This window comes from Saimiri boliviensis, chromosome 14 (assembly GCF_048565385.1).
Source record: "Saimiri boliviensis isolate mSaiBol1 chromosome 14, mSaiBol1.pri, whole genome shotgun sequence".
NCBI classification, from domain to species: Eukaryota; Metazoa; Chordata; class Mammalia; order Primates; family Cebidae; genus Saimiri; species Saimiri boliviensis.
In genome coordinates this window covers 20,731,197-20,743,546 of record NC_133462.1, presented here as the reverse complement: position 1 = coordinate 20,743,546, position 12,350 = coordinate 20,731,197, and the positions used below count along the sequence as shown (strand labels likewise).

The 12,350-nt window shown below is 52.6% G+C and overlaps 1 protein-coding gene across 3 annotated transcripts; it reads left to right on the top strand.

Moving 5' to 3' along the window:
- Positions 1–75: 75 nt before the first annotated feature.
- Positions 76–12,038, top strand: FXYD7 (FXYD domain containing ion transport regulator 7). 3 transcript variants are annotated; one of them, XM_010347903.3, is made up of 6 exons: positions 76–277; positions 6,126–6,155; positions 8,733–8,807; positions 8,917–8,950; positions 9,127–9,167; positions 11,630–12,038. In XM_010347903.3, exons 1-6 carry the CDS (start codon positions 247–249, stop codon positions 11,650–11,652), a joined length of 234 nt encoding a protein of 77 aa, XP_010346205.1. In that variant the 5' UTR covers positions 76–246; the 3' UTR covers positions 11,653–12,038. The 3 variants fall into 3 exon arrangements, with proteins under 3 accessions (XP_010346205.1, XP_074242657.1, XP_003937398.1); XM_003937349.4 differs by having other exon boundaries at positions 79–277; positions 8,917–8,959; XM_074386556.1 differs by lacking the exon at positions 8,917–8,950 and having other exon boundaries at positions 77–277.
- The last annotated feature ends 312 nt before the right edge of the window (positions 12,039–12,350 follow it).

The window sequence follows — 12,350 nt, the reverse complement described above, 5'->3', positions numbered from 1 at the left end:
CAGCGCTCCAGGACCCCAGCAGGGGGCGCCCCACCCTAGAGGAAGGGGCGGGGACGACAGTGGTGGGCGGGGGCGGGGGCGGGGGTGGCCTGCACGGGGGCGGGCTCCCCGGGCCCCCATTGGCTACAGGCACCCCCCACGCCAGGGCTCCCCCCAGCTCCCCTCCACATCGGTCCGTCCTGCTTCCAGCTGCTGCAGCGCGCCTTCGTCGCCAAAGCATCCAGAAGCCCCCTGCTCCGTCCGAGCATGGCGACCCCGACACAGACCCCCACAAAGGGTGAGCGTCGTCTGGGGTGGGGGTTGTAGGGGGGCTCCGGGATCTGAAAGCCTAGGAGAGAGGGTGTTGGGAGATTCCAGCAATGGTAAGGCAGGGGAGTGGGGAGGGGGAGGTCTGCTCCTCCTGCCGGCGGAGGCCCCTGTACTGCATCCCCCTGCTCACCCTTCTGGGTCTCTGGGGCACCCTCTCCCCGGCGGGCGACCTGTGCCAGACCTGCGGTTGGAGATTGGCAGTCCCGGGAGAAGGGATGCTCGGACAGGTCGCTATGGCAACCGGGTGGCTGGTCCGGCACCGTGGTGGTAGCAGACGGGAAGAGATGGGCTTGCAGGGTGGGAGCGGGTGGGTCTGCGGCCAGAGACTCTCTGGAAGATTTCAGGGTCCCTGGGTGGGCAAGGGAAGGGGAGGAGGTCCATGTCCCTCTTCTTTCCAGTGCTGTCTCCTGGGGTATATGTTTCCTGAAAGAGCCAGGTTCAGAGGAAAGGAGTGAGAGCTGAGGGAAGAGACAGAGAAGAAATATTCAAGAGACAGAGAGAACCTGGAAGAGACAGAGACCAAGAAAGGCAGAAGATCCAGAGTCACACAGACACAAAGACCCAGGAAGAAAAATAGAGGGACTCAGAGAGATTCTCAGTGGAGGGGAAAGGCAGAGAGCAGTAGCCAGAGATGCAGAGAGAGCAAATGAGAGGCTGGGAGATAGTGGGATTGAGACCGCTGTGGAGAGAGAAGCAGAGACGGACCCATGGGGAAAAAGGGCAATAGAAAGAGAAGAAGGGAGCAGTCAGTGTGGGGTGGGGCCCAAACCACCGCAGTGAACCCCCATGGGTGGAAATGGGTGATGGGACCTTCCTTCCCAGCCCGCAGCAGGGGTGGGTTCCAATCCCAGAGGTGCACTTGGTGTGCACATAGCTGCCCCTACTGCCCCCATCCAGCCGCCTGCCCCCACTGCCCCCATCCAGCCGCACACTGACTTCCATTCCACACCCATTAACCCAGTTATGCACCCGCTTAAACACCCGCTTCCACCGTCTACCCCTAATAACCCCCATTGCTCAGCTTGCTTCTGCAGAGGGGCAAGGCACAGACTGCTTCAAGAGAGAGCAGGTGCCCAGCCAGGGTCTCTAGCACTGAGGGCAGGGCCTGGGGATGGATCGATGGTGCTGAGAAGCCCCTGGCAGTGAAGGGAACCCCAATCCCACTTATGGCTCCCTCCCTTCCGCGCTTCCCAGCAGGCGGGGGCTGCTGCACTGAGCCATATCTGCAGAATCCGAAGCAGGGCGGGGGGTGGGGGGGGCTGCAGAGGCTGGAAACCACCCTAGGGAGAGGGGGCAGGGCTGAGGCAGCAGGCCTGGCAGGAGCCCAGGGCTTCTTTTTGCAGAGGTGGTGGTTAGCAGGATCGATGGCAGCAGACGGGCAGAGGTGGGAGGACAGACTCCTCAACCCCACCTCCTCTGCCTCCCCCTTTCCCAGTCACAGCATGAGAGGGGACCGCAGATCTCAGGGAAATCCCGGGGGAGGAAAAGCATGTTGTGCATTGCAAACTGCTTAAGGAAACTAATTAATGAATTGTTGGGGAGTATTGGGGGAAGAGGGGAGATTGTCTTCCTCCACCCTGCCAGAGAACAGGAGGGAGAATTAGGGGTGAACAGAAAGGGATGCAGGTGGGGCCGGGTCCCTATGCCTGAAACGGACCCTCAGCTTGGCCAGAAGCCAGTCCTGCAGAGGCAATAGCAGCAGGTGCAAAAGGAGCAGAGGGGGTCAAGATTGAAACCTGCATCTCACACAGGACCCTACAGGGACCCCACCCAGCCTGAGGTGCTGGGACCTATCACCTCTCTTCACCTCCCAAGATGCCCCAGTTGCCATAGTAACCACCTCCTTCCAGATACCTCCTTGGCAGCTGGCCAGGAGTAGTGCACATTCCTTTGCCTGACTTCTGGCCCCACCCTTAGCCCAGCCTCGCCTGACAGCCCAGGTTGCTGGGGCAGCAGGGACCCAAGGAGGATCTTCTGCGTGGAGCACCAGTTTCTGGGACAGGTGCTCACCCAGTGGGCTCCCAATAACTTTAGGGAAGGGTGGGTGTGTGGAAAACAGCAGACAAGTGAGACAATCCACCTTTTGCAGTCTCCTGCAACCTAAGAGTGCCTTATAATCATTCCTTTATTCATTCACCCCAGAAAACTTGGAGAGCCTTTCATAAATGTCAGGATGAACAGCAGCGATGAGTCAAACAAATTTACTCACTCTCGGGTGGGGAAACTTACACAGAGCACGAGGGACCCTGAAACAGGGTTTGCCCATCTTGGCGCTTTAGAGTACTACCATCACAATTTTTGCTTTATTCAAATATTACCTCACACTGCTACTTACCTAATTTTTTCCTTCAAAGGAATAACTTTTTTGTTTTAATTATTTGAGACAGGGTCTCACTCTGTCACCCAGGCTGGAGTACAGTGGCGCAATCATAGCTCACTGCAGCCTCAATGGCCTGGGCTCAATCTATCCTCCTGCCTCAGCCTCCTGAGTAGCTGGGACTACAAGACGCTCACCGTTACATCCAGCTAATTTTTGTATTTTTTGCAGAGACAGGTTTCGCCATGTTTCCCAGGCTGGTCTCAAACTCCTGGGCTTAACCATTTCACCTGACTTGACCTCCCAAAGTGCTTAGGATCACAGGTGTGTGCCACCAGGCCCAACCCAGGATTAGCTTTTTAAAAACAATGAACTTTATTTTATATAGCACTATCACAAATGGAAAATTCATCTACTTCTTTTTTTTTTTTGAGATGGAGTCTTACTCTGTTGCCCAGGCTAGAGTGCTGTGGCACAATCTTGGCTCACTGCAACCTCTACCTCCCGGTTCAAGTGATTCTCCTGCTTCAGCCTCCCAAGTAGTTGGGACTACAGGCATGCGCCACCATGCCTGGCTAATTTTTGTATTTTTAGTAGTGATGGGGTTTCACCATATCGGCCAGGCTGGTCTCGAACTCCTGGCCTCGTGATCTGCTCTCCTTGGCCTCCCAAAGGGCTGGGATTACAGGCGTGAGCCACTGCACCTGGCCAGAAAATTCATCTTCTCTTTGCCTTAAATTGAAGGCAGGATACAAATAATCGGAAGCGGGTGATTTCACTTTTCTGGATCGAGTGTCCCCCTTCCGGGAAATGGGGATGAAGATAGCACCCATATGAAGTAGCTATGGGTGAAGTAGCTATGGGTAGCTATGAAGATTAAGAATAAATGCACTGATATCCACCAGATGCTTAGCAGGGAGGTGGGCCTGGAGTCAGTGCCATCCATTGCTGGTTACATCGATAAATAAAGGAGAAAACTAAATAATGCCACAAAATTCTGCCTCGATTTTATTGCCCGCTGAAGGCTTAGAGCCCAAGGCCTGTTTTCTCTTAGATAAAGGGGGAGATTAACAAGAGTTGGAAGGTGTTAAAGATACCTCAGCACCAACCTAAGACATCCTTTTTAATGACTGGACAGAGACTGGGAAGGTTAAACTACACGTTGTGTGAATCATGGTCTTGCTTGGGGCCTCCTCCATCAGTCAGTTTCAGCTAGAGTATGCTGCAGTAACAAATAGTACCAAAAGTCTCAGGGGCTTATGACAACCAGCGTTCATTTCTCACTTAAGCTATATGTCCATCACAAGTTAACCAGCCACCAAAGAAAACTAGAGCAGTCACCATCGTGAACATTCAGGCCACCAGGCTAAAAGTGAAACAGAGCTTTGGCCTAGTGGCCTGAATGTTCCTGAATGTTAAACGCCCCAGCCTGGAAGTGACAGTGCACTTCTACTCACAGTTCCTCAGCCAGAATTAGTCACATGGCTCTACCCAACCTCCAGGGAGCCATCCATCTCTCAACCTGGAAGGGGGAAGAAGAACACAAATGACATCAGGCATCACCCTGGCACCCCTTCCCCTCTCCCCAGGTGACAGACAGTCTGCCAAATTCTGCTCTAGGCAAGGCCAAATGTAATAAGAACTATCAGAGGTATTTGAGAACCATCAGGATGAACTTGTCGAATGGGAAGGGTGTTCTGAGCTCTTCCGCAGCAGAATGTGATTAGGGCCAGGAAGGTGGGGAATGGAGAAAAGTGAATCCAGAGACACACATACATTATGCACATTTTGTCCACATGTGAACGTTTCTGAAAACAGCATGTGTCTTCTAATGGATGGGAGCATTTCACATGGTAGAATTCCAAGCATATTCTCACACACACACACACACACACACACACACACCACAGACACAGAAAACTATTACAAACTCAATTTTGAATCTTTTAAAAATTTAATTAATTAATTAATTAAATTTATTTATTTTTGAGACAGAGTTTTACTCTTGTTGCCCAGGCTGGAGTGCAATGGCACGATCTTGATTCACTACAACCTCTGCCTCTCAGGTTCAAGTGATTCTCCTGCCTCAGCCACCCATGTAGCTAGGATTACAGGCATGTGCCACCACACCCGGCTAATTGTTTGTATTTTTAGTAGAGATGGGGTTTCACCATTTTGATCAGTATGGTCTCGAACTCTTGACCTTGTGATCCACCTGCCTCGGCCTCCCAAAGTGCTGGGATTATAGGCGTGAGCCACTGCACCTGGCTCAATTTTGAGTCTTAAACTTGATGATGTCTTAGAAATAAGTAATAATAGGCCGGGCATGGTGGCTCACACCTGTAATCCCAGCACTTCGGGAAGCTGAGGCAGACGGATCACCTGAGGTCAGGAGTTTGAGACTATCCCAGCCAACACGGTGAAACCCCATCTCTACTAAAAATACAAAAATTAGCCAGAACTGGTGGTGCGCACCTAAAATCTCAGCACTTGGGAGGCTGAGGCAGGAGAATTACTTGAACCAAGGAGGTGGAGGTTGCAGTGTGCTGAGATCGCCTGGCTGCACTCCAGCCTGGACAACAGACCGAGACCCTATCTCAAAAAGAAGAAAAAAAAAATAGAAAAGAAAAGAAAAAGAAATAAGTAACGAAATAATGTGGTGTATGAATCAGCACGGCTCATGTGTACTGGGTGGAGTGTCAGGAGTGAGTGGATGACGGCAGAAGCAGCAGGTGCCTGTGGGAGCCCTCAGGAGACTGAGAGGTTTTGGGAGTGTTTAGGGGAAACAGAGACATTCATTGGTCCACCAGTGGAAATGGGGTCTGTTTTAGTGTCGTGGCGTCAAGTGCAAGTGGAAGTGCATCTGTGTTTTTCAGGGAATGAGTCCATAGCTTGCATTAGACCTCTATGGGGGTCCAGAACCAGGACGGCCATGTACGGTTGGGTAGATTGTGCACTGCATAGAGAATGGTGCTGACTGATGGAGTGAGTGGGGGCTGGAATCCAGCTTGGGCTGCGCTCTTCTGTCCTTGTGGCCTGCCATGAGGCCACATCATCCAAAGCAAGGGGTCTCTATCTGACTTCCACAAAGAAATGATTGGCCCAGTGGTCCCACCGGGATCCTCAAAAATAATTAAGAAATCCACTGTTGGCTGGGCACAGTGGCTTACACCTGTAATCCCAGTACTTTGGGAGGCCAAAGTGGGAGGATCACGAGGTCAGGAGACTGAGACCATCCTGGCCAATATGGTGGAACCCTGTTTCTACTAAAATAAAAAAAAAAAATTAACCAGGCGAGGTGGTGCATGCCTGTAGTCCCAGCTACTTGGGAGGCTGAGGCAGGGGACCCAAGAGGTGGAGGTTGCAGTGAGCCAAGATTGTGCCACTGCACTCCAGCCTGGCAACAGAGCAAGACTCCATCTCAAACAATAAAAAGAAAAAAGAGAAAAAAAAATCAACTTTTTTTTTCTTTATCTTTTTCTCTGCTTCTTTCCCTCAGCTCCTGAGGAACCTGACCCATTTTACTATGGTGAGTGTTGGATTTGGGGTTGGGGCTGGACTGGGGAGTGGCTGCAGGTGCTCACAGATTACTGCTGACATGGCTTCAGCTATGGCCACACGATAAGTGCTGGGCCCCTGGCCATGGGACCATATATATGGGTATGGTTCACATCAGCTGGGTTTGCGGAGGGCAGAACCAGACTGGGGAGTGGGGTGGCCTCACACACTCTCTGAGCCCCCTTGAGGTTTCACTGGGATCTGGGCTGGTGCCTTGGTGTCGTCAGAGAAGCAGATGAAGGAAAACCTTCGAAGCAATAACTCTGAGGCCAGGCTGCCTGGATTTGAATCCTGCCTTATCCATTCACTAGCTGTGCGGCCTTGGGCAGGCAACTTTGCCTCTCTGGACCCTTCTATAAACAAGTGATAGTAATAGTTCCCACCTAGGAGGACTGTGGAGAAGATTTACCTGGCTGGCACCATTAAATTTCCTCCATGGCACTGAAGCTCAAAAAATCACCCCAGGCCTGGTAGATCTGGCTCCAGTTTACCCTCTGAACACCCTCCTGTTGCCCTGACCCCACCCGTTTGCTCATTCATACTTTTCCCCTACGTGTCAATTTCTCTCCCATCTCAGGGCCTTTGCATGTGCTGTGATTCTGCCAGGAATGCTTCTCCTCTAGCTTTGCACACAGCTGGCTAAGGCTCCTCCTTATTCAAGCCTCAGATCAAACATAGACTGCTCTGCTGGGAGAGGCCCTCCTAAATCCCTGGCAATGAAGAGCCACACCACACCTAGCTGGGGTCGCATTATTTGTTTTGGGGGTTTTTGTTTAATGCTTTATCACAATACAAAAGTCAACTCCTTAAAGGTTCCTTGGCCAGAATTAGTCACAGGGCCTGGACCACTACTGGTACAGTGAGTGCTCCATAAATTCATAACTCAACAAATATTTAGTGGGCACAGGTTCTGTGCCAGGCAATGCCCCAAGCACCCGCAAACACTGCTGTGAACCACACAGACAAGAATGCAAAAATTCCTGCCCTCCTCCTGGACCTTCCACTCAACAGGAAAGAGAGAGATATTAAAAAAAAAGCATGAAAATTATATATTAGATAAGACTATTATTGGCCAGGCACAGTGGCTCATGACCATAATCCCAGTGCTTTGGGAGGCTGAGGCAGGAGGATTGCTTGAGGCCAGGAGTTTGAGGCTGCAATGAATTATGATTGTGCTATTGTACTCCAGCCTGGGTGACACACAGTGAGACTCTAAAATTTATTTATTTATTTATTTATTTATTGTTTGAGACAGAGTCTCACTCTGTAGCCCAGGATGGAGTACAGTAGTGAATCTTGGCTCATTGCAATCTCCACCTCCCAGGTTCAAGCGATTCTCCTGCCTCAGCCTCCCGAGTAGCTGGGACTACAGGCCCACACCACCACACTGAGCTAATTTTCATATTTTTAGTAGAGATAGGATTTCACCATGTTGGCCAGTCTGGTCTTGAACCCTTGATCTCCAGTGACCCGCCTGCTTTGGCCTCCCAAAGTGTTGGGATTACAGCATGAGCCACTACACCCAGCTCTACAAAAAAATTTTAAAATTAGCTGGGCATGGTGGTGTGTGCCTGTAGTCTCAGCTACTTGGGAGGCTGAGCAGGGAGGATCTCTTGGAACCCAAGAGGTGGAGACTGCAGTGAGCCATGATCACAACACTGCACCCCAGCTTGGGTGACAGAGTGACACCCTGTCTCTCAAAAAAAAGGTAAGAATATTATTAAGCAAGAATAATTCCTATGAAGTAAAATAAAGGAATGAGATTGGAAAGTGTGGAGGAGAGGATGGAAAATTCTAAATAGGAGGGCCAGAGAAGATTTTGCTCACAATCGAATAAAGCCCAGACATTGGCGAGGGAAGCAGCCATGTGGATATTTGGGGGAAGAGCTTTCAGGCTGCGGGAACAGCCAGTGCAAAGGCCCTGAGGTAGGATCACGCCAGATATGCCCTAGGAACAGTGGAGAGGCCATTGTCCAACAGTGGTTAGAGTAGGATTGATGGGGAGAGTGAAGTGGGATGAGAGCTGAGGAGGAAAGGGACTGGATCCCACAGGGCTGTGAGGACCATAGCGAGGACTTTGGTTTCTACCTTGAGAGCAGTGCGTTCGAGGGAGGGCTCTGAGTGCAGGAGGAACCCAATCTGACTCAGATGGTGATGGGTCCTTGTGGCTATCGGGGATAGGGGTGTGGGCAGGGCAGTAAGACCCTAGAGAAGGCTGCTGCAGAGGCCAGATGGGCAACAATGGTGGACAGAACCAGGACCAGGGAGGAGGTGGTAGAGGGAGAGTATTACCTATCAATCTAGGGTGGAAATGCAGCGGGAGAGGGCAGGGGAGGAGGGTAGAGGACACAGATGGCAAGGGGAGCTAACAGTGCCCAAGCCCTCGCCCTGCACTCTCACATCAGGCCCCTGGAGGAGTGTCCAGCATGGCCCACAGCCTCCCTGGGCAATTCTGGGCCCCTGGCTGGGCAGCCCAAAGCCAGGACTGGGACTCTAGGAGGAGCTGAGGTGCCACCCCTGCCTCGATATCCCCCTTTGTCTCCCACAGACTACAATACGGTACAGACGGTGGGCATGACTCTGGCCACCATCTTGTTCCTGCTGGGTATCCTCATCATCATCAGTAAGTGCAACCCCTTCCTGGGCTGTCTCGGCCTCCACTTTCCCTGCCGGCTTCCATCCATATCCTACACCCTATGTCCTGTCCTCGTGTTCTGTCTCTCTCTCAACAGGCAAGAAGGTGAAGTGCAGGAAGGCGGACTCCAGGTCTGAGAGGTCTGGCAGGAGTGGGCAGAGAGCGGGAGGGGGTGGGAGCAGCCTGGGGCCTTGGGGTGCCTCCCTAGCAGCAGGGCAGGGTCCGCAGGGGCCTGCCACATGTTTTCCCCAAAGTCTGTGGTTGCTGACCCTCTTTCGGCTTTTCTCTTTCATCTCTGCCTCCACAGCCCAACCTGCAAATCCTGTAAGTCCGAGCTTCCTTCCTCAGGTGAGGGTGAGAAACGGTGTGGTTCTGGGAGGGTTTTGGTTGGGGCAGGGAAGGGAACCCTCAGAAGGCAAGTTGTATGGATGGACCAGACAGGGTTGCCGCCTGCAGGTTATCACGGGACAATTCCCCAGGAAGCCAGGGCAATGCCGTAGATGAAACATACTAAAGCTGGCCAGGCGCGGTGGCTCACGCCTGTAATTCCAGCACTGTCAGAGGCCGAGGTGGGTGGATCACAAGGTCAGGAGTTGGAGACCAGCCTGGCCAATATGATGAAACCTCGTCTCTACTAAAACTACAAAAATTAGCCAGATGTGGTAGTTCATATCTGTCGTCCCAGTTACTTGGGAGGCTGAAGCAGGAGAATCACTTGAACCCAAGAAGCAGAGGTTGCAGTGAGCTGAGATCATGCCACTCCACTCCAGCCTGGGCAACAGAGCAAGACCCTGTCAAAAAAAAAAAAAAAAGAAAGAAGGAAGGAAGGAAAAAGAAAGAAAAGAAAAGAAAGAAGAAGAAAAGAAAGAAGGAAAAAAAGAAAGAGGCTAAACCCTGGGGAGGCAGTGGGATGTGACGTGTCCCAGAGTCCACGAAGATTCCCAGAAACAAATGCTCAACCCTAGAAAAGCCAGGACAAGCTGATTTCCCAGGAGAGAAGCCACAAGCCTGTGAAGAGAGGGGCGCCGCCATGTGGGAGGAGCTTTGCTAGTCAGGAGGGAGAGAGAGGGAGCACTGGGGAAGACAGGAGAGGCTTTCCAGACTTGATCTTTCAGCCAGGCAGATCCAGGATGAAATAGGCAGAGGAAAAGGGACAGAAGGAGGGAGGGAAGATTTCTGAATAACTGCATCAAAATAACAAAAAGAGGGATGAATAGAATGCAGATTCTATTGGAAAAGAACAGATGGGATGTAGCTAGTGTGGGAATGGAGAAGAAAGCTGGGAAGTATGGGAGCGGGAGAGGGGAGAGGATGGAGGTGTTGGGGAGAATGTGGGAAGGAGGAGCGCGGGAAGAAAGGGGAGGAGGGAGAAGGAGGCAAGCAGGGTGGAGGAGGGAGAGTGGGTGCAGGCATGGAAGGTGTAAATGGAGAGTGAGAGGGATGCAGGGCAAGCATGTAGACAAAAGATTCTGACTCCTTGGGGGTGTTAATTTTAATTATGTAAAAATATCTTGACCTGTTTTTAGTGGAAGTGCAGCCTTTCTGGAGACTTGTAAAAAACCAGAGATGGGAATTTCTGTGCCTCTTATAAGGTTCTTATAACTAAAAAAAAAAAAAAAAAAAAAAAAAAAAAAAAAAAAAAAGTGGGAGGTGGACACTGGATTATTCAATAGTTGGGGGATATTTGGTGTGAAATTTGTTTCTTTTTTTTTTTTTTTTGAGCACCTACTATGTGCGCAAGATATTCTGTGCACAGAGTCTCGCTCTGTCTCCAGGCTGGAGTGCAGTGGCACAATCTCAGCTCACTGCGACCTCTGCATCCCAGGTTGAAGCGAATCTCTTGCCTCAGCCTCCCAAGTAGCTGAGACTATAGGCATACACCACCATACCCGGCTAATTTTTATTTTATTTTTTGAGACAGAGTCTTGCTCTGTCACCCAGGCTGGAGTGCAGTGGCACAATCTTGGCTCACTGCAAACTGTGCCTCCCAGGTTCAAGGAATTCTCCTGCCTCAGCCTCCTGAGTAGCTGGGACTACAGGTGCAGGCCACCACGCCCAGCTAATGTTTTTTAAATTTTTATCGGAGTCGGGGCTTTACCATGTTGGCCAGGATGGTCCTGATCTCCTGACCTCGTGATCCACCCACCTCAGCCTCCCAAAGTGCTGGGATTGGTGTTTCACCATGTTGGCCAGGATGGTCTCAAACTCCTGACCTCAAGTGATCCACCTGCCTCGGCCTTCCAAAGTGCTTGGACTACAGGCCCCAGCCTCCCCACCTGGTCTGTTTCATGTTTGTTTAATGAGATATAAAACATGAGCAGGGCACTTATGGATGCCTGGGCCAGTGTGTGGGGTGGCCTTGGTACCTGGGCACAGCTGAAGATTTTGCACAGGTTTCTGGCCTGTCCCAGGTGAATGATGGTCTGGAGTGGGTGGGAATGGGGGAACTTCCGTGGTATCCAAATGTTCAGGACAGGGAGTGTAGGAAAGGAGTGGGGGTGTAGGAGGAGACTGGGGATGTGGAAGGGGACTCCGTTTTTGGCAGGGGACAACCCAAAAAGCCCAGGTTGGGTCTGGGGTCACCAGCCCCATGGCAGGTGTGTTTCTCTCCATGGCAGCAGCCACGAGGTGTCCCCAAGGGAACCAGACATTAGAGTGTGGGAGGCAAGATAACTCCTCAGTGTTAGCTCAGGGGTGACAGGCCTAGGGGGTCTGGCTTCTACGGTGCCGGGGAATGGAGCGCCAACGAGCTGTGGGGAGGGAGGCAGTTTCCCGTCTCGGGTGGCTCATGCAACTCCCTCTCTCCCCAGCCCCTGGCGGCGGCGGCGTGTAAGACCTGCCCGAGGAACCTCCGCTGCCGACCCTGCCTGAGTGCGGGAGCCTGAGGACCGGGTGGAGGCGGTGGGGACCCAGCCGCGCGCCGGGAGCGCTCCCCGGAATGAGCCGCCCCACCCACCCCAAGGCCGGAGCCGCTGCACCCCGCTGTCCCTCCCCAGGCCTTGGCAATGACGATCCCCCAAAGAGCCCATCTGCACCCCAGACCCGGGGCCTCAGGCCTCCAGCTCCCGAGATTCGGGAGTCCACTCCGCCCCAGCGTCCCCAGCATCCCCGTGTACGGCCCCGCTGCACCTCCTTGTCTCCTCCCCGAAGATCCGTCCCCCTGGCCCCTCGGTGTCCATGTCTTGAGCTTAATAAATGTGCATTTGGTTTTTTCCCCTGTTCTGTCTGTGTGTTCTCATCTGTGGGCACGGTGGGGGCAGGGGTGCAGAACGGAACCTGGGGCAGCTCTCCCCTGCGTGCCCGGGGTTGCCCCCTCCTCCTTCCCCTCTGCCAGTGCCCCGAGTTGCCCCTCCAGTCCCTTCTTCCTCAACACCTTCGGATTCGTCCTTTCCCTTCCTCCAGCGGTCCCAGAATAGACCCCTCCCCTTTCTCCCTCTGCTCTCTCAGAGGCGCCCACTCACCTCAGACCTGCCTGCCCCATCACCGTCCCCACCCTCCCCCACCGCGAAGGCCTCACCCCTGACCCCCGTC

Excerpts from the sequence above, each read along its gene's own strand:
- FXYD7 (XM_074386556.1), top strand. The coding sequence starts at position 247 with ATGGCGACCCCGACACAGACCCCCACAAAGG. Across the intron at positions 8,808-9,126 it reads GGGTATCCTCATCATCATCA|CCCAACCTGCAAATCCTGTA; the intron begins GTAAGTGCAACC and ends CTGCCTCCACAG. Across the intron at positions 9,168-11,629 it reads GTCCGAGCTTCCTTCCTCAG|CCCCTGGCGGCGGCGGCGTG; the intron begins GTGAGGGTGAGA and ends CTCTCTCCCCAG.